The sequence below is a fragment of the Tachyglossus aculeatus genome, chromosome 9 (assembly GCF_015852505.1).
Source record: "Tachyglossus aculeatus isolate mTacAcu1 chromosome 9, mTacAcu1.pri, whole genome shotgun sequence".
NCBI classification, from domain to species: domain Eukaryota; kingdom Metazoa; phylum Chordata; class Mammalia; order Monotremata; family Tachyglossidae; genus Tachyglossus; species Tachyglossus aculeatus.
Window position 1 is genome coordinate 13,831,888 of NC_052074.1, and position 21,894 is coordinate 13,853,781.

At 47.5% G+C, this 21,894-nt stretch overlaps 1 protein-coding gene across 1 annotated transcript; it reads left to right on the plus strand.

Moving 5' to 3' along the window:
* The first annotated feature begins 15,757 nt into the window (after window positions 1–15,757).
* Window positions 15,758–16,726, plus strand: LOC119932032 (basic salivary proline-rich protein 4-like). The gene has a single exon (XM_038750848.1). It carries the CDS (start codon window positions 15,758–15,760, stop codon window positions 16,724–16,726), a length of 969 nt encoding a protein of 322 aa, XP_038606776.1.
* The last annotated feature ends 5,168 nt before the right edge of the window (window positions 16,727–21,894 follow it).

Genomic DNA, 21,894 nt, shown 5'->3' on the forward strand with positions numbered 1-21,894 from the left:
TTTCATCCCCACTGTACAGATGAGAAAACTGAGGTAAAGATAAGTTAAGTGACTTGCCCAAGGTCATACGGCAGGCAAGTGGTACAGCTGCATCAGAACTCCAGGTCCTCTGACGCCCAAACCCATACCCTTTCCACTGGGTCACGCTGCTTCTCACCTAGGTTTTTACCATTTGGGCCGACATGCCCACGAACGCATTTGCACGCTGGGTTCACTGGCATCCTCCCGGCCTCTGTTTGGGTGGACGGAGCACAACGGAGGGAACAGGGAGAGGAAGGGTGGCAAAGGATTCGAAAGCAGTCACGCCGGAGCCATCAGAAATGACAAGGACTGCACACGCGGAGGGAGAATCAGCAGCTTCCAAACCATAACCAGAGAGTGTCATGCTAGGTCACAGTAACACCCTTTCATAACTGGCTCTAAGTCAGTTCATTCATCTCTGGTCACTGCCCACCACACTGACCTGTCTTCTGCGGCTGTCTCCCGACTGTCCACTGCAATTCCTTGGCATTTGAGGTTTTCCTTCACTGGGCACTTCTCCCAAGTACCTTGTCTTCAACTATCCAGAAGTAGTTTGAGTATATTCCTCATCTGCCCTGCCCAGCATAGCTACTTCCCTGTTGGTGCTCTGATCGTACTCTAGAACCTCAATGTTTCTGATCCTGTCTTGTCCTTTAATCAGTCAATCCATGGTATTTATTGAGCACGTACTGTGTGCAGAGCCCTGTACTGCTTGGGAGAGTATGAGATTCAACAGTCAGTAGACAAGTGCCCTTCCCCCAAGGAGTTTAGGGTCTGGTACTTTGGTACTCATGGCACAATAATAATAATAATGGCATTTATTAAGCGCTTACTATGTGCAAAGCACTGTTCTAAGCGCTGGAGAGGTTACAAGGTGATCAGGTTGTCCCAAGGGGGCTCACAGTCTTAATCCCCATTTCACAGATGAGGGAAGTGAGGCCCAGAGAAGTTAAGTGACTTGCCCAAAGTCACACAGCTGACAAGTGGTGGAGCTGGGATTTGAACCCATGACCTCTGACTCCAAAGCCCATGCTCTTTCCATTGAGCCACGCTGGCATGTGGAAAATCCAGCAACCAAAGCCATAGATGAAGCAGAACAATAAAACTGTTCCGCAACTTTCAGTTTTGTCCGAATCTCCATGCAATGTTAGTGCCGTACTTCCCATTTGAGCCTCCAACAGGACGTTAGCACGACTCATACGCTAGACAGGTAGAAATTTGCCCAGGATTACAGAATTTGCAAGGTTCATCCCTGAGAATTGTCAATGAAACGCTTTTCTCAGAAACAACTCTTCTCCTAATGAGGTGGTTTATTCCTAACTGCCACTATTTGCAAGAAAACTTGCTGAAAAGTACATTTTTTTCCTGATGTGTAGATCTTCCAGGTAATAGAGGATCATAAAGGATCTGATGTGGCAAAATGAAAGAATTCTTCTGAAATTCTGAAAGAATGAAAGATTATGGCACTTTTTTTATTAACTAAAGTTAATGCTACAAAAAAAACCTCAAAAAATACTACTAGAGTTTAACCATAGACTGGTTTTTCAGAATGCAGATGTTTACCCTGTGCTTTGAAATAATAATAATAACAATAATGATAAATAAAAAATAATAATTGTGGCATTTGTTAAGCACTTACTATGTGCCAAGCACTGTACTAAGCGCTAGGGTAGATTTCAGATAATCAGGTTTAGACACAGTCCCTGTCCCTCTTGGGACTCACAGTCTAAGTACGAGTGAGAACAGGTTTCGAATCCCCATTGTACAGAGGAGGGAACTGAGGCACAAAGAAGTTAAGTGACTTGCCCAAGGTCACACAAGTGGCAGAGTCAGAATTAGAACCCAGGTCTTCTAATCCCAGGCCCATGCTCTTTCCAGTCCGCCACACTGCTTCCCAACAGATGGCTGAGGGAGAAAGGTTATTCCAACAATGTTATTCCAACCTGGATGAGATGCGATGTCAGAAGAGGTCACACACAATATTGTTCAAGGCCTGAATGTTGGTTGCACCGTGATTTTTCCTTAGCCCACGGTTTGTCAAGAATGAAACCCCATTATTTCAGGAGAGCTAATTAAACATTTGGGAAATTACCATTAAGTGGTCAGCTTTATAAAAAAAAAAGTCCCAGAGAGCCATCGAGTAACACCCGGGAGAGTAAACAATCCAATACTTAGAAATAATTTTCTTCTCAACTCCGGATACTTGAAATCAAGTGTCTGCCTTTGCCCATTCGCACGGGGATGACAATTTTGTGCGTTGTTCATACATCTCACAATACAGAGCAGTTACTACCATGGAAGTGTGACAACAAGAGGGTGTGAGAGTAGGTGGGGACAGTTGACAAGGAGATGAGTGAAGGGTTGATAATAGCAAGTAGCAATAGGAGGAACTGGTGCACAACTTTCTTTTAGGCAGCAAAGAGTTGTGTGTGGGATTAGAGTTTAATAAAAAGAATAGGAAGCAACAAATTCTAAAGAGCCAAACCTGGAAAGCATCAATCTTCCGGCAGAGAAAAACAGCACTGAGAATACTAAAAGTTACCAAAAACAGAGGGAAATATCTGTCAAATTAATTGACAGCATTTATCGAGCTCAGAGAGTACAATAACTTGCAGGAGCCCCATCCTCACGCAGCTTCCAGTCCAGCACAAATGCTTTGTGTTTCTGGGAAGAAAAGCTCACAGTAACATACACAAAATAGCGTGTGGATATGTTTTATTCTCATATGTAACTTTCTGGGTCTTCTCTCTCATCTCTAAGAGAAAATATGAAAAATACAGGGGCAGAACTCTATCAGCTGTGGGCAGGGAATGTGACTGTTTACTGCTGTAATGTACTCTTCCAAGCTGAAGTGTTCTGCACATACGGTAAGTGTGCAATAAATAAAACTGAATAAATGTTGGCTTTGACAGATGGGGGGCTGGGGGAGGGGGAGATGGCAAGGAAGAAGAGCAGCACTGGAAGGAAACCTCTGCCCATTCCTCATTTCTGGCATGACAACCTCCCTATTTTCAGATTTCCAGAAGCCTAAGTAGCATGAAGTTAAAATCCATTACTACTTATAATAATAATGCTATTTGTTAAGCGCTTACTAAGTGCAAAGCACTGTTCTAAGCACTGGGGACGTTACAAGGTGATCAGGTTGTCTCATAGGGGGGCTCACAGTCTTAATCCCCATTTTACAGATGAGGTAACTGAAGCACAGAGTAGTTAAGTGACTTCCCCGAAGTCACACGGTTGACAGCCAGGATTTGAACCTATGACCTCTGACTCCAAAGCCCGTGCAAGTCTTCAAAAGCTCTCTAAGAGTCACCTCCAAGGGGCATTTCCCCTATCTATTTGGTCATTCTACTCCACTGGCCACCTTGACTTATTTTGTATTTTTCATGTGTAACGGTCTTGCCCTTTTAAAATTGTATACTTAGCCATATGGGTCCCCATGTCTCTTCCATTTCACTGAAGACCCTTCAAGGACAGTGACTTTTTTTAAACTTTATTTTATGTAGCCAAGTGCCTAGTGCAGAGCTCTGCAGGGCTCAATAAATGCCGGTGATGATAACATCCAAGATGGCCAGATGGCTAAACTTAGTGGTTTCACCTCAGCTAGTAAAGGGCAAATGTATCCAATAGCATCTCTTTATGCTCCCACTTACAGATGTATATTTGTTTATTCAATTACTTATTCAACTATTTCACCCATACAGATCTGCATTACTTCCTGCTCTATTGTTCTTCCACAGGTTCCCACTCTTTGTAATTAACTTTTTGTCAATCCACTATAGTGCAAACTCCTTGGTAGCCAGTAATCATGGGCCTTGATTTCATTTTACTTTCCCAAGAGCTTCACAATCAGCTGTGATGATAATGATAAGGAGGAGCTAGAGTCGTCAGGGAGGAGACAGGGATGGGAACTGGGGTGTTAAATTGGAAAAAGCAAGGGAACCCTAATCCCACCACTGAAAAATACTCTGTGATAGTGTCTGAATTACGTTTCTCTGAAGTCTGCAAATCTGATACATAAAGCAAATTTGGGCTATTGTGGTAGTCTGGGGGTCAAAAGACCTGGGTTCTAGTCTTCCCTCTGCTACTAGCTGGTTAAGTGCTCCTGAGTAAGCCACTTATTCTCTTAGTACTTCAGTTTTTCTTATCTGTAAAATGAGACTAGGGAGGATGTAAAGACAAAATGAAAATGCTCAGGTAGAAAGACTTTGGAAATTAAAGAACTACATAATTTTTTTAAGTGGTACTTGTTAAGGGCTTACTATGTATCAGGCACTGTACTAAGTGCTGGGATAGGTACAAATTAATCACACGGGGTTCACAGTCTTAATCCCCATTTTACAGATGAGGTAAATGAGCACCTGAGAAGTGACTTGACCAAGGTCACACAATAGACAAGTGGTAGAGCCAGGATTAGAACCCAGGTCCTTCCACCTCCCAAGCCTGTGCTCTGTCCACTAAGCCATGCCACTTCTTCAAAATAAAATTCAAGGTATTATTCATTTCGAATGTCTAATGCCAGTCTAATACCTCCATGAACCTCTTCTCGCTCCAACAATCTATAGATTTTAAATTCATCACTTAACTTCATCATGTGCCCACACATATGCTGAAAAGTCTGCCTAACTCTACAATGAAAGGTAAGACTCATTAAAGACAATAGCACCAAGTACTCAAAACTAAAGATGAAAGCTAGTTCCAAGCAAACAGTAGTTTCACAATCATGTGCACACAACTCTGCAATAGGAGGAAAAGAACACTGGCTTTAATTGCCAAGTCATCACCTAAAACCATAACTTGAGCACATTCATCTCATTTACAGGGTAAATTCAAGCTGTTCCACAGATGCCAATTCCCTTTCCCACTCCTCTCCCTCTGCCAGTTTAGCACACCTCCGGGCAGGTCTCGGATCCCAGGCTGGTTGGCAACAGGGAGGGAGACCAGACTGCCACAATTCCTTGGCAGCAGCAGTTAATTCAGCTTTCCCAATTGAGAAGTGACGTGGCTTAGTAGTCAGAGGGCCTGGGTTCTAATCCCAACAGTGCCACTAGGCTGCTGTGACCCCGGACAAGCCATTTAACTTCTCTGTGCCTCAGTTTCCCCATCTGTAAGGTTGGGATTCTCCCTCCTCAGACTGTGGGACAAGGACTGGGTCCAGTCAGATTGCATTGGACCTAGCCCAGCACTTAGCACACAGTAAGCACTGAAATACCACAATTATTACTACTATTCCCCAAAGAGGCTCTAAGATACACTATCATGACACCTTAACAAATTCGCTTTAAGGTTTCCCAACCATTCTTGCTGAACTGTGACCCAAAAACCCCTTTGTTAAACTGAAAGATAAGACTCCCGATGTAAACATTACTTTTATGTCAGACAGTTATTTTTGGAGGTTTTTCCTCTTACAGCTTGTTTGTGGAATAGGGAGGAGTGGGTGGGTGAAAGGATGAAGAGTGGATAAATCGATCGACTAATGGTATTGACTAAATCCTAGGCAGTGCACTATGGGCTTGGGAGAGTACAATAACTTGGTATTTTTTAAGCTCTTGCTATGTGCCAAGCATTATATGAAACAAACACTGGGGTACATACAAGGTAATCAGCTTGGATATAGGCCTTGCTCCATGTAGGGCTCACTCTTGAAGCGGGGAGGGAGAACAGGTATTCAATCCCATTCTGCAGATGAAGAAAGTGAGGAAGCAAATTTTCATGACTTGCCCGTGTCACTCAGCAGGCAAGTGGGAGATCTGGGATTCGAATCCAAGTGCTTGCAGTCTCAGGTGAGTGCTCTTTACACTTGGGCCAACCTGCCTGTTCAGTAGCAAGAAATACACCCCTTCACCCCCCGCCTCCACCTCTCAAGGAGGTCACCATTTAATGGGAGAAGACAGCCAAAATTTCTTAGAGGCACTGAAAGCAGGAGAAAGAACACGACACTGCACTGCAGGAAACAGTTCACACACCTCAGGATGGAACAGCTCAAATAACTGAATGTACAGGTAAATACACACAAATACCTACAAAAGTAACAGGGCAGTTATTGTGTAAATAAGGCAGTAGAGGGAGAAATAAGGGAGTGAGGAACAAAGAATAAAGGGGAGTGTGCTTCCATGACTGGTGGAAACACATAAGTACAACTACGATTTGTGTAAACAGCTCCAAGTGGAGATTTAGGCGATTATCCCATTAATCCAATTGATTCAAATACCCAAACTAAAGCATTCAGATCGCAAGGTGTCATCGATTAACCTTATCTTGGGTAATTCTAACCCGGGTCCTGAGTGAAGAAGAAGGGTTGGGAAAGAAGTAGATAATGAGGAAAGATCATCTATCCCTGTTCTCCAGGGGTCAGAGACGATTTCTTGCCTCTGCTGGATTAAGATCAGTGGAAAGAGCACGGGCTTGGGAGTCGGAGGTCATGGGTTCTAATCCCGGCTCCGCCACTTGTCAGCTGTGTGACTTTGGGCAAGTCACATCCACTTCTCTGTGCCTCAGTTACCTCATCTGTAAAATGGGGATTAAGATTGTGAGTCCCATGTGGGACAATCTGATTACCTTGTATCCCCCCGAGCGCTTAGAACAGTGCTTGGCACAGAGTAAGCACTTAAATATTATTATTATTACTGGCTTTCAATTTTCCACATTATTCCCATCTCTAATTTCCAGTCGTTAATTTGAATATTACAGGACACAAGTCACAGCTCAAATATACCTCATGTGTGCAGAGTTAGAAAACAGTTTGGTGAGGTAAATATGAAGCACCAGTAAAACATCTGAAGCCAAATTAATGATGCAGCGAGGAGGGAGCGTATGCTCAAACTATGCATCTAATGATGAATTAAGTGCAAAATCGGGCAGGCTGTTTTGTTTTTCCAAAACGATGACTTCTAATTACCGAAAATGCCATTGGAGGAACACAAAAATATTTCTCCTGACTGATTTTTGTACAACTCTAGGTATGGAGTCAGAAGAAGCGATGCGGAGTCAAATGAACAAAGGCTTCATTATTTCTGCGAGATCTAAAATAACTACAGTTTGGGGTTTTTTCCTCGGTATGAGACTAGGACATCTTAAAGAACATTCGCTAAAAGGCTGTTACCAATCCTCACCTCAGGCAGGCCAAATCTGCTTTATGACTGCTTCAGATTGAGTACAGAATGGGTATCAATACCATCAGAAGCACCTCAAGGGCTTTCCTCAACCATCCCTCTACTTTAAGTATATTTCTGCCAGTCTCCCTCACAGTACCAATTCTATGTTCTGCTCCCTGTTTCTCCACTCCACGCTATGACTCTCCTTCAACTTGATCTCATCCCCCGCCCCCACCCCCCAACAAAAGCACCTCTTATAGAAAAAGGCAAACTAATGACATCTCTATTACCTCGGTGCCACCGGGGAAAAGCTATTACGTAGGAAGTACAAACACAACCAAATCCCTCCTACTTGTACATGTTCTGAAAGGAGAGAGCATAAATCAACAGATGTGGGAGAAGAGGAACATAGCTAAATCTCCATTTTTCTTTACAAGTTTAATGCAAACCAGACTATCCATTGAAAAACCTAGAATATAATATCGCTCAGTGTAAAGGTGGATGGAACAGTGCTTCAGAATTTGATTTATCCTCGTTTTGTTTATACCTGCCTTTTACAGTTTTAACTATTGCAAACAGCAATTTAGAGAGCTGAGAGAGCATCTTAATACTCTCTCTCAGGCTTTATTCAGTGCTCTGTCCCCAGTAGATTCATTCAATCATATTTATTGAGTGCTCACTGTGTGCAGAGTACTGTACTAAGCGGTTGGGAGAGTACAATATAACAACAGACACATTCCCTGCTCACAAGCTCACACGCTCAAATATCACTGAAAGACTCACTTTCAAGAGCAACAGTTATATAACAATCTCTTCCACGACATATAACGTGGGCAAGAATAAGGGAGGGCATCATACCACTCTCATAATTCCATAGTGACATGAAAATAATACACCAAATTCTCCAATAAATGGGGGTTGTATTCTTGTAACACCCCCATGCTAAGGGAGTTGTGATCGATAAATGATCAAGGTAAAAATCTGCAATCACAAAACGGATGGCTACTTTGGCAGAGCAAAAGATTATTTCTCCAAGTGATCGGTCCCATTAGACATAACTATGGTATGAGCTCTGTTTCTACTCTGATCAAGTTCATTGTCAGCCTCTTTGCTGGAGGGGGCAAATGAGACAGAAGCTCCCTGTATAATCAATCAATCAATTGCATTTATTGAGCACTTACTGTGTGCAGAGCACTGTACTAAGTAGTTGGCTCCACCTCAGCTGGGGTACAACCAACTAAAATGTTAGCAATATCACACATAGAAGACAAAGTGTCTGGATTAAGAGGTTTTATGCAATTTACTCTGAAGAGGCTGAATATTTTAAAACATATAACCACTTATGGTGACCAGGCAACATGTCTACCAACTCTGTTACATTGTACTCTACCCAGTGCTCAGTACGGTGCTATGCACATAGTAAGTGCTCAAAAAGTATGGCTGAATGATTATGGAATAAGTCAGGTAAGCTATGTAAAATTCCAGCCTAAGGTTGGAATAAAAAAAAAAATCAGACCAAGGTAAAGTCAGATAAAACAAGAATTCCAATAGAAACTGAAAATACAACACAGAAACATACTAGTACTGTTTTCCATCTTAATCAGATAAAGTCTGACTTGCTATTTTCTAAGAAGGGGTTGGCAACCGGACGGATTCCTGCACCCTTATCTGCAAGGCTTGAGGTTGAGTGCCAAGTTGGTGGGCGGCAATAAATGACTTCTTAAAACTCTAGGGGTGGAAGAGATTTTAAGACGTCTGAATGTATTTCCAGGATATTTCCCGAAAGAATACTGTACTTCTGTGAGGAGCAAAAACATGAAGAAAAATAAAGCAAAAGAGAAAAAAAATCCATAGCACAAAACCCATTCCTTCCAACTTTGATTTTTTAGTATCTCTGGATCACTTAAATGCAATGCAAATAGAACAGTAATGCCTCACATGATGGGAAGAGAGAGTGTGGACAGTAAGCTGATGGGGGCTAAGAGATGTGTGAAGAAGTGAAGGGAAGTGGTCTAGTTTGACAAACCCACAGAAAGTAGCGCAGTTTAACAGTGTACTGTAAAGCCCCTGAAGTTTACGTAAAACATTCATAGACACAGAGTTACTATTACTTCTGCATGTCTTAAGTCCCTTAAAATTACTAATGAAACAGTTATAAGTCTGGGAGTACATCCCTAAAAGTGTTGTTTTCCCCCAGAATACTATTCTAAGAACATTAAAGGGTTCTTCAGCTTGGTTCCGAGTGTCCTTTGCTAATTTAAGATGTATATAACTTGAATATTAGTAAGACGACTGCCAACTAAGATAATTATACAAACAAGGGTATTTCAAATGAACTTTGAAGTTTTGGTTTAGGTCCTTACAAATCTGGTTACAAATTTAGGTTACAGTCCTAGAATAAACTGGTCATCACAGACACAGTAATTATGGTACTTCACTGTAATTTGTTCACTACATTTCTTAGCATTTATGTACTATAGAAAAACTAAGAAAATTTTTTTAAAGCCTCAAAACAAAGGAATGAAGAACTCCAAAAAAAAATACCTTCATATATGATGCCCACAATGGACATCCACAAACATAATCCAGTCAAATTTGCTACTAGGAACCAACAAAAGAGAACTTCTAGCCTCTAAGGTTTTGTTGACTCCATAACTGAAGAGACACTTGAAGTGTCTAAAACTACAACCCAAAGAGCAAAAAAATTATATAACCTTTTCCTTCACAATCAAGTTGACCTAATGAAATCATTCATTTCACTCAAATCTTTTACTTAGAGCTTCACAGAGGGCCATCCAGAAGCAAACTGAAAATCCAGACATCTGTTTAAAAATATATTACTGAAATCTCAATTATTTGAAAAATCATCCAATTGAAAGAAAAGGAGAGTGTGTCCGTCACTGCCTGTTAACGATCAGTGGGTTTATCCAAATTTTTGATTATCTGAACCGGACTCCGTGTTGATTAATTTGGAGAACGGATAACTCTGTGGTCCTGGACTACCGAGGGACTGCCAGCGGCTGGACTGCCCCTTGGATGGCTGAGTCCATTGCATCCAGGCCCCAATTCCCCAGGGTGGAATTGGGCTACCCTAGGTAGGTGGGCTACCCTTTGTCTCCTCCCCAGAAACACTGAAATGGCCAGAAGTGGTTGTAATGGCTCGAGGTTGAGTGCCAAGTTGGTGGGTGCCAGAAGAACCCTTCTCGCTTCTCTTTCAGTCCCTGCCAGCTGGATCAAGGGAAGAGATTGGACAAGGGGTGTGTGGCCTCTGCCCGTTTATGCCCTGGGACCCTAATTTTTTTTATTGCTTTTACGTTTTATGGTATTTAAGCGTTTACTATGTACTGTTCTACGCGCTGGGGTAGACGTAATGTAATCAGTTTGGAAACAGTCCATGTTCCACACATAGGGCTCACAGTCTTAATCCCCATTTTACAGATAAGGTAATGGAAGCCCAGAGCAGTTAAATGACTTGCCCAAGGTCACACAGCAGGTCAAGAGCTTACTACAGTGCTCTGCACACAGTAAGCGCTCAATAAATACAACTGAATGAATGAACGTGGCATTAGAATCCAGATTCTCCTACTCCTAGGCCTGTGCTCTGTTCACTAGGCCACGTTGCTTTTCACTAGCAGTACTTCTGCTCCCTTAGCCTGGCAAACCTTTCCGGTAGCCTTGTACTCATATAGAATGTAATGCCATCAGGTAGGTTTTAGGGTTTTTTTTTAAATAAAGTTCCGATCTTTAAGAAATTCTAAATGCCTTTTAAAAATCACTGGTGAGCACTCCTCAGTAGACTTCTCAAAGTTTCTCTAGGTCAGTGAGGAGTGGGACAGAACTTCCATCTCTGTGTTCCATTACAGAATTGAGTTTGGGAATTCTAAGAGACCTTCTAACAAAACATCTGGATTGCTCACTTATCAGAACTGAATTAGAGTGTGGGGGAAAAGGAAACAGAATCAACACTGTAGGAGTTTTCTATGGGGACTGAAGGAGTTGGTGGCTACTTAGCAGAGGGGGGGAAATTACGGACAGAGCCCAAACGGTGAAGGTCTGGAGAGACCAAAGGGAAATACAAGAAATATTGTCTGAATGCCTTTCCCAAAAGAATACTGTATTTCTGTGAGGAGCAAAAGCATGAAGTAAAGCAAAAGAGAAAAAAAATCCATAGCACATAACCTGTTCCTTCCAACTTTGATCTTTAGGATCTATGAATCACTTAAATGCAATAGAACAGGTAGAATAGATCCTAGAAATACACTCATAGTGCGCACATGGGAAGAGAAACCTCAGAATAAACGAAAAGGAAGTTCCGGATACTTGAAAACCTGCCAGAAGAGGCCCAACAGAAAAATATTTGGAAACCGCAGCATGGCTTTTAAAAAACAGTAGCCATGTGCAATAATGCTCCATGTGCTCCACCCGAAATAAAAACTACGGATTACACAAAAGCACTATTCACTTTGATAATCGTATATTCACTTCCCAATCAACGGAGCTGTATCGTTTGGCCCGGCACTCCCACACAAACATCTGACAAATCGCATCTGCCCAAGAACGGTGAACAATCCCTAGGCCCCCAAAAGGGCCAAACACAGGCTGCGTCCTATGAAATCAAAACAATCAATGGAAGGCCGTGAAGGTTAATACGGAAGCTTCCTTCCCATCCAACTTGTACTTCCCAAGCGCTTAGTACAGTGCTCTGCACACAGTGAGCGCTAAATACGGTTGATTGATTGATTGGGGTCCAAAAGAGTTGGCATCTGACGATCTTGGGTGGGAGGCATAAAATTTCACTAAAAAAAGGAGTCGGGCTCCGGCATATAAAATGTTTGTTACGTGCCATTTTGCCATACGAACCTTGCACCTCTTTTGAATTCGACTGCCCGCATTCACGTTGTTAAAGGCTTCACCTTCCTCCATGGGATTCCCTGGCATTTCTGGCATTAGTTGTTGCCCAACCCTTTCCACAACTTTAGCCATTCCTTCGATTGGGGCGGCCGGTGTAGGTTGGCCAGAACCTTTAGCGAGCCTGCCAAGGGCCGAGCCCGACTCTATTTTAAAGCCCTCGACAACGGCCATTCATTCATTCATTCGATCGTATTTACTGAGCGCTTACTGTGTGCACAGCACTGTACTGAGCGCTTGGGAAGGACAAGTTGGCAACACAGAGAGCCGGCCCTACCCAACAGTGGGCTCACAGTCCAGCGACTTGGCAAACTATAAACCCAAAAGGCCCGGCTGCTCAGGCTCCCAGGTGCTCAATCATTCATTCATTCAATCGTATTTACTGAGCGCTTACTGTGTGCTGAGCACTGTACTAAGCGCTTGGGAAGTACAAGCTGGCAACCTATAGAGCCAGCCCCTACCCAGCAGTGGGCTCACAGTCCAGCGACTTGGCAAACTATAAACCCAAAAGGCCCGGCTGCCCAGGCTCTCAATCATTCAATCGTATTTATTGAGCGCTTACTGTGTGCAGAGCACTGTACTAAGCGCTTGGGGAGGACAAGTTGGCAACGTATAGAGACAGCCCCTACCCAGCAGTGGGCTCACAGTCCAGCGACTTGGCAAACTATAAACCCAAAAGGCCCGGCTGCCCAGGCTCTCAATCATTCAATCGTATTTATTGAGCGCTGTGTGCTGAGCACTGTACTAAGCGTTTGGGAAGGACAAGTTGGCAACGTATAGAGACAGCCCTACCCAGCAGTGGGCTCACAGTCCAGCGACTTGGCAAACTATAAACCCAAAAGGCCCGGCTGCCCAGGCTCTCAATCATTCAATCGTATTTATTGAGCGCTGTGTGCTGAGCACTGTACTAAGCGTTTGGGAAGGACAAGTTGGCAACGTATAGAGACAGCCCTACCCAGCAGTGGGCTCACAGTCCAGCGACTTGGCAAACTATAAACCCAAAAGGCCCGGCTGCCCAGGCTCTCAATCATTCAATCGTATTTATTGAGCGCTGTGTGCTGAGCACTGTACTAAGCGCTTGGGAAGTACAAGCTGGCAACCTATAGAGCCAGCCCCTACCCAGCAGTGGGCTCACAGTCCAGCGACCTGGCAAACTATAAAACCAAAAGGCCCGGCTGCCCAGGCTCTCAATCATTCAATCGTATTTATTGAGCGCTGTGTGCTGAGCACTGTACTAAGCGCTTGGGAAGTACAAGTGGGCAACCTATAGAGACGGCCCCTACCCAACAGTGGCCTCACAGTCCAGCGACTTGGCAAACTATAAACCCAAAAGGCCCGGCTGCCCAGGCTCTCAATCATTCAATTGTATTTATTGAGCGCTGTGTACAGGGCACTGTACTGAGCGCTTGGGAAGTACAAGTTGGCAACATACAGAGACAGCCCTACCCAACAGTGGGCTCACAGTCCAGCGACCTGGCAAACTATAAACCCAAAAGGCCCGGCTGCCCAGGCTCTCAATCATTCAATCGTATTTATTGAGCGCTGTGTGCTGAGCACTGTACTAAGCGCTTGGGGAGGACAAGTTGGCAACCTATAGAGCCAGCCCCTACCCAGCAGTGGGCTCACAGTCCAGCGACTTGGCAAACTATAAACCCAAAAGGCCCGGCTGCCCAGGCTCTCAATCATTCAATCGTATTTATTGAGCGCTTACTGTGTGCAGAGCACTGTACTAAGCGCTTGGGGAGGACAAGTTGGCAACGTATAGAGACAGCCCCTACCCAGCAGTGGGCTCACAGTCCACCGACTTGGCAAACTATAAACCCAAAAGGCCCGGCTGCCCAGGCTCCCGGGCGCTCAATCATTCAATTGCATTTATTGAGCGCTGTGTGCAGAGCACTGTACTAAGCGCTTGGGAAGGATAAATTGGCAACCTATAGAGACGGCCCCTACCCCACAGTGGGCTCACAGTCTAGAAGGCCTGTCACAGTGTAGTCAATCCTCACCGGGAGGCTTCGGGGGCAACGGGGCCTCGATGCCCCCCGGGCTCTGCGGCGGGCGACTGTTAGCCGGGGCGAAGGCAAGGCCTTGCAGGAGGCTGGAAGTCCATTCGCGCTTCCATTTCCACCCATGTGGAAAGCCACATTTACGCTTTGCAAAGGGCGTTGATTTCTTGGCAACGGCGGGGCAGGCCGGAGGCGCCACCTCTAAAACACCACGGCCTCGGGAGGCTCCGAGGGCGGATTTAAATCGCCATGATTCAAAAACAACCACCGCCACGGGGGAGGGGGGGGGAAAAAAACGCCCACATTTTGCACAAATCCGGGGAAGTTGGGGGGGGGGGGGGGGAATTCGGCGGCTCCTTCCCAGCTCCCCGGGCCCGGCCTAGGGGGAAGGAAGCCGGGCTCCAATGGTGGCCTCGATGGGCTGAGGGATTTGGAGGGCGAGGGGCAACCTCCTGATGATGCCAACCAGAGCAGGGGAAGGCAGGCATTAGTGCCCCAGCCCCCAGAGAGGGTGGGTGGGAGGTTTGGGGGAAAAGGGGACAGGTTTTCATCGACTGTCGGGGGGATGGTGGGAGGAGGAAAAGGACCGGCACGGTGTTTTCCCCGTACGGGCCTCGAATTTTCCATCCCGTGGGCCCCGCTGACTGCAGACGGACGGACGGAAGGGAGAAGGGTCCTCACCATTTTGAGCGGTGGGTGGGTGGGTGGCCGGCAGGAGGAGGAGGAGGAAGACGGGGCGTCCGCGGGGGTCGAGCAGGAGGGAGAGAAGGAGACACAGAGAGAGAGAGAGAGAGACGGGCAGGCCGGAGGACGGGAGGGTGACGGTTTCACCGCAGTGGCTCCCGCTGACCCGCAACCTCGGGAGGAAGGATCAAAAATAAAAGGAGGGAGAAGGAGGAGCGAGCGGGCCAGCAGGGGGCGGGGCCCTCCGAGGAGCCACATCCGGGCACCGCCAGCCGGGAGGGGAGGGCGGGAGGGAGGGCTCCGTCGCCCCCCCCCCTCCCGCTCTGCGCGTGCGCGGGAGGGCGGCCCGGGGGCACGTCGGCGACGTCGCCCGTCGTGAGGCGCGGGGGGAGGGGCGGCCGGCCCGCTGACGGGGCTGAGGGGAAGAGGGAGCGGGGAGGACGGAGGGAGGTTTTGTCAGTCTGTTTGGTTTGGTTCTCTGTCTCCCCCTTTTTGGCCGTGAGCCCACTGGTGGGTAGGGGCCGTCTCTATAGGTTGCCAATTTGTGCTTCCCAAGCGCTTAGTCCGGTGCTCTGCACACAGTAAGCGCTCAATAAATACGATTGATGATGCTGATGAAGGGAACAGCCCCTTCGGGCCAGGATGAGGGAAGAAAGCCCTCCGCCTTGGCGGAGCGATGGGGGAAAGAGTCCCCACCGGGCCAGGGCGATGGAGGGAAGAGCCTCCACCGTGACAGGGAGATGGAGGAAAGAGGCCACACCGTGCCAGGGGGATGGAGGAAAGAGTCCCCACCGTGCCAGGGCGATGGAGGAAAGAGCCTCCACCGTGCCAGGGCCGTGGAGGAGAGAGCCCCCTCCATACCGGGGCAGTGGAAGAAAGAGTCCCCACCGTGCCAGGGACGTGGAGGAGAGAGTCCCCACCGTGCCAGGGCAGTGGCACCGTGTCAGGGCAGTGGAAGAAAGAGCCTTCACCGTGCCAGGGAGATGGAGGAAAGAGGCCCCACCGTGCCAGGGCGATGGAGGAAAGAGCCTACACCGTGCCAGGGTGATGGAGAAAAGAGTCCCCACTGTGCCAGGGCGATGGAGGAAAGAGCCTCCACTGTGCCAGGGCCGTGGAGGGAAGAGCCTCCGCCATACCAGGGCAGTGGAAGAAAGAGTCCCCACCGTGCCAGGGCAGTGGAAGAAAGAGCTTCCACCGTGCCAGGGAGATGGAGGAAAGAGTCCCCACCGTGCCAGGGCCGTGGAGGAAAAAGCCCCCCCCCCCCCCCCATACCAGGGCAGTGGAAGAAAGAGTCCCCACCGTGCCAGGGCCGTGGAGCAGAGGGTCCCCACCGTGCCAGGGCAGTGGCACCGTGTCAGGGCAGTGGAAGAAAGAGTCCCCACCGTGCCAGGGCAGTGGAAGAAAGAGCTTCCACCGTGCCAGGGAGATGGAGGAAAGAGCCTCCACCGTGCCAGGGCCGTGGGGGAAAAAGCCCCCCCCCCCCCCCATACCAGGGCAGTGGAAGAAAGAGTCCCCACCGTGCCAGGGCCGTGGAGCAGAGGGTCCCCACCGTGCCAGGGCAGTGGCACCGTGTCAGGGCAGTGGAAGAAAGAGTCCCCACCGTGCCAGGGTGATGGAGGAAAGAGCCTCCACCGTGCCAGGGCCGTGGAGGAAAGAGCCTCCACCGTGCCAGGGCCGTGGGGGAAAGAGCCCCCTCCATACCAGGGCAGTGGAAGAAAGAGTCCCCACCGTGCCAGGGCAGTGGAAGAAAGAGCTTCCACCTTGCCAGGGAGATGGAGGAAAGAGTCCCCACCGTGCCAGGGCGATGGAGAAAAGAGCCCCCTCCATACCAGGGCAGTGGAAGAAAGACTCCCCACCGTGCCAGGGCCGTGGAGGAGAGAGTCCCCACCGTGCCAGGGCAGTGGCACCATGTCAGGGCAGTGGAAGAAAGAGCCTTCACCGTGCCAGGGAGATGGAGGAAAGAGTCCCCACTGTGCCAGGGTGATGGAGGAAAGAACCTCCACCGTGCCAGGGTGATGGAGAAAAGAGTCCCCACTGTGCCAGGGCGATGGAGGAAAGAGCCCCCGCCATACCAGGGCAGTGGAAGAAAGAGTCCCCACCGTGCCAGGGCCGTGGAGGAGAGAGCCTCCACCATGCCAGGGCCGTGGAGGAAAGAGCCCCCTCCATACCAGGGCCGTGGAAGAAAGAGTCCCCACCGTGCCAGGGCCGTGGAGGAGAGAGTCCCCACCGTGCCAGCGCAGTGGCACCATGTTAGGGCAGTGGGAGAAAGAGCCTTCACTGTGCCAGGGTGATGGAGGAAAGAGTCCCCACTGTGCCAGGGTGATGGAGGAAAAAGCCTCCACCGTGCCAGGGCCGTGGAGGGAAGAGCCCCCGCCATACCAGGGCGATGGAAGAAAGAGTCCCCACCGTGCCAGGGCCGTGGAGGAGAGAGCCTCCACTGTGCCAGGGCTTGGAGAAAAGAGCCTCCACCGTGCCAGGGCGATGGAGGAAAGAGCCCCCGCCATGCCAGGGCAATGAAGGAAAGAGCCCCCGCCATGCCAGGGCAATGAAGGAAAGAGTCTCCACCATGCCAGGGCTGTGGAGGAAAGAGTCCCCACCGTGCCAGGGCGATGGAGGAAAGAGCCTCCACTGTGCCAGGGCCGTGGAGGAAATAGTCCCCACCGTGCCAGGGCCATGGAGGAGAGAGTCCCCACCGTGCCAGGGCCGTGGAGGAGGGAGTCCCCACCGTGCCAGGGCTGTGGAGGAGAGAGTCCCCACCGTGCCAGGGCCATGGAAGAGAGAGCCTCCACCGTGCCAGGGCCGTGGAGGAGAGAGTCCCCACCGTGCCAGGGCAGTGGAAGAGAGAGCCTCCATCGTGCCAGGGCCGTGGAAGAGAGAGCCTCCACCATGCCAGGGCCGTGGAGGAGAGAGTCCCCACCGTGCCAGGGCAGTGGAAGAGAGAGCCTCCATCGTGCCAGGGCAGTGGAGGAAAGAGTCCCAACCGTACCAGGGCAGTGGAGGAAAGAGCCTCTACTGTGCCAGGGCAATGGAGCAAAGGGCCCCCCGCCATGCCAGGGCAGTGGAAGAAAGAGTCCCCAGTGCGCCAGGGTAGTAGAGGAAAGAGCCTCCACCGTGCCAGGGTAGTAGAGGAAAGAGCCTCCACTGTGCCAGGGTAGTAGAGGAAAGAGTCCCCACCGTCCCAGGGCAGTGGAGGATATAGCCCATTGGCATAGGGGGATAATAAGAGGAATAGTGGAATAGTTGTAGCCATACAGTTTAATTACTCCCACCTAAAGCCACCCCCTTAGGTAAGAGGGTGTTGTTTTTCTGGCAAGAGGGAATGATTTCCCTGTCAGTAGTCCCACACTAGGATTTGGACCTGCAATAGATGTCACACTGAATGAATTGGGCAGTTTCATCAGTGAAACCTAAGGTCCAACCTCCAGAATAATAATAATAAACGTTTAGTGCAGCACTCTGCACACAGTAAGCACTCAATAAATATGATTGAATGAGAATGGTGGTATTGTGAAGCACTGTTCTAAGCGCTGGGGGGGATACAAGGTGATTAGGTTGTCCCATGAGCGGCTCACAGTCTTAATCCCCATTTTACAGATGAGGTAACTGAGGCCCAGAGAAGTTGTGACGTGCCCAAAGTCACACAGCAGACATGGCCCATAATAAGGTCCAGGAGCACTTCCTACTAAAGTGTTCTGCACATAGTAAGCACTCAGTAACTACGACTGAAGAAAATGGCAAGGCTGAGGGGTAGACGGGAAGTTGTTTCTCACTGAAGACCCTGGCTGTAGTAGCTCTTTGGGGGCAGGTCGTGTGGGTTTTGCTTTCACTGTACTCACCCGCTGATTTAGTGTAGTGTGTCACACTCGATAAGTAACATTACTGCTATTATAAGTACCTGCCTCAATAAATTCCCAAGGGGCTATCCAGTGGCATAGTACTTCACGTTTGTTGCTAAGAAAATTTATCTTATTGCTTTCATCTCCTTCAACTCAGCTCTTGATTTAAACCATGATTCCTTCAGGATGGGTCCTGGCCACCGTCTTCAAAGAATTCACACGTTCCTGCATACATTACTTCCCTTGTTCCTTCTTAACGTCAAAACTGATGTTTAAAATAGGGAATGACTGAGTAAAGTCCAGAAAATATTGTATCTTAAATTGGTAGAGCAGATTCATGGCTATTAGCTTCACAACCTCTCTCTGGGTTTGGGAGAGGCAGTCATTACTATTTTCATTCTCCAGATGAGGAAAATGAGGAAATGAGGAAACTAGGGAGTTTGAGTGATTTTCCTGAGGTCACTGGACAGTAGCAGAAATGGGAGTTCAACCCAAAGCTCCTGATAACCAGGGCCAAAGATTGTGTCTTCCACCAGACCAAATGACCGCCCCAGGAAAAAAAAAAAAGGTATTTAGGTTAAAAAATATATAACAAAAAAGGAATACACATGGGAGACAGCATGAAGCGATATGCAAAAATCAAAATGATTAATTATATTTTCATTTTTTAAGTAACCAAAATGTTCCTTATTCTTAGGAAGCATCATTCTCCCAGAGTGATTTATGCATACTAACTTTCAATAGCCCTTGTGACATATTTAAGAGGTGTGTATTCTAATTTTGCTAATGAGGCATACAGCTTGTCTGACACTCTATTTTGAAATTTTTAGAGGTAGGAGGCTGGACTGGGATTAGATACACCACTTTTTTAGAGAATTTGAAATGAAGACACCGAAAGAGGGAACCACACATACCAAAATTACTTATTCTCAGCTTCTCGGTTTAGAGGTTACTGGAATCGCTGACTTTAAGGAATACGTGTGTTTCGATTCAGAGCAGTCAAGAAATTTGGAAGCATCAGGAACTAAGATTATCTGTTTATATAATTTTAGGTGGCCTACTTTTATTTTGAGGATGAGAGATGTGGGGAAGGGCAATCAGAGCAGACGGTGGGAGCAGCAAAGAGGATGGGGATGGTGGGTAATTTCAAAGAGTTAACAGTTCAGAAAGACCTTATTTGGCTGTCATCATTGCCGCTTGAAAAATAGCTCTTTTAAGCCTGCTCAGGCCTTGTAGAAGATTTCAAATACATGAGGCTGGGAGTCCAGCTCAAAAACTGTGGGGCTGAAAATAGTGGTTTCAACCCCAACACCTAGAAGCTTGGAAGGGCAAAGGTTTCCATTACCTATTTGGAATCGGCACCTGTGCTTTATAGTCATTTTGCCTGCAAGTTGGATTCCCTGATTCATTCATTCAGTCGTATTTATTGAGCGCTTACTCTGTGCAGAGCACTGTACTAAGCATATTGCCAGGAGTCGGTTGGACTAGGTTGCCCCTGCCCTCAGCTGCTTCCCTGCTCTCAGGCCAAAACTTGCCCTAGAAATTTGGGAATGGGACAATCTGGTAAATTGGGGCAGCCCAAATAATTGACCTAGTGAGATTTCAACCCATGTATTGCAAGCCACGGCTGATAGGAAGCTGCAGAGCTCTCCTATCCCACCCATTCAAACCTAATCTGGCCTGGTTCACAAAGAACCAGCTTTTCAGAGTAATCAATCCATCAATCAGTAGTATTTACTGAGCATTTGCTGCATGCAGAGCACTGCTTGAAAGTGCGCAATTCGGTCGAGTAGGAAGATACAAGCCCTTGGAGCTGAAAGGTTGTAGAGCCTTAGCCGTAGGAGTCTGAGCGAAGGCCTGGGTTTGGGGAGATCTTAGATCGCACTGAACTTTGAAAGTCTATGCTGAAACCCAAGACAGTTTGAACCGGACTCCGGTCTTTGGCCTGGAGCCTGCAAATCAGCAGACCAGGCTTCTTAAAGAGGATCAAGAGGTTCATGGTAAAGTTGAAAACAGCAGGTCTGATCCAACAGTTGATGTGGGTATTCCCTCTTCAGGAGACAGAGCTATAATAGCTCCAACCCCCGTGGGCCAAATCAAAGCAGGGCCAGTTCAACATGATCCCGCAGGTGGACATCTTTTACGTCCTCTTGCACTCAGTCTTTGAGTACGTAATTTTCGGTGACACCGGCCCCGACTCCTAGGTATACCTTTTTCATTGATTTTTCTTTTCTCTATTTCCTTGCCCTCATTTCCTCTTCTCCCATTCCCTTCTGGTTTGCCCTTGCATTTGGATTTGCACCCTTTATTTACTCCACTTCACCGATCCATTATTTATTTGTTTATATTACTGTCCGTCGCTCCCTCTAGATTGCAAGCTCACTGTGGCCAGGGACTATGTCTATTTATTGTTATATTGAATTCTCCCTAGTGCTTATAGCAGTGCTCTGCACATAGTAGGCACTAAGTGATTGATTCCTTTCCCACCTTCCAGCTCCACTTGCCCCACTACCTGTATCTTATAAACGTTTATCCCCATGATTCCCTGTGTCTTCCTGTCTTGGAAACCCCATAGCCCAAACTCACTTAATAATAATAATGATGATGATGGTATTTGTTAAGCGCTTACTGTGTGCCAAGCACTGTTCTAAGCACTGGGGGGGATTCAAGGTAATCAGGTTGGCCCCCTGTGGGGCTCACAGTCTTCACCCCCATTTTACAGATGAGGGAACGGAGGCACAGAGAAGTTAAGTGACTTGCCCAAAGTCACAGAGCAGACAAGTGGCGGAGGTGGAATTAGAACCCATGACCTCTGACTCCTAAGCCCGGGCTCTTTCCACTGAGCCACGCTGCTTTGGTCCGACCATGGCCACCCCATCCCTTGTCGCCACCCAAATTGCCACGGCCCCATCCAGGACCTTTAAGATGGCTGGGCAACAAAGTGGGTGTGACTGGTAGGCAGAGGAGGCCTGGGAATATACCTGTATATATGTATATATGCTTGTACATATTTATTACTCTATTTATTTATTTATTTTACTTGTACACATCTATTCTATTTATTTTATTTTGTTAGTATGTTTTGGTTTTGTTCTCTGTCTCCCCCTTTTTAGACTGTGAGCCCACTGTTGGGTAGGGACTATCTCTATATGTTGCCAACTTGTACTTCCCAAGCGCTTAGTCCAGTGCTCTGCACACAGTAAGCGCTCAATAAATACGATTGATTGATTGATTGGGAAGAGATTGCCACTGCTTTCTCCTCTTTCCTCCCCGCTCCCCGAGTCCCCATGCTGATCTGGCCTGGTTTACAAAGAACCACCAGCTTTCCAGAATGATCAATCCATCAAT

Coding starts and splice junctions, on each gene's coding strand:
- LOC119932032 (XM_038750848.1), top strand. CDS start 15,758: ATGGAGAAAAGAGTCCCCACTGTGCCAGGGCGATGGAGGAAAGAGCCT.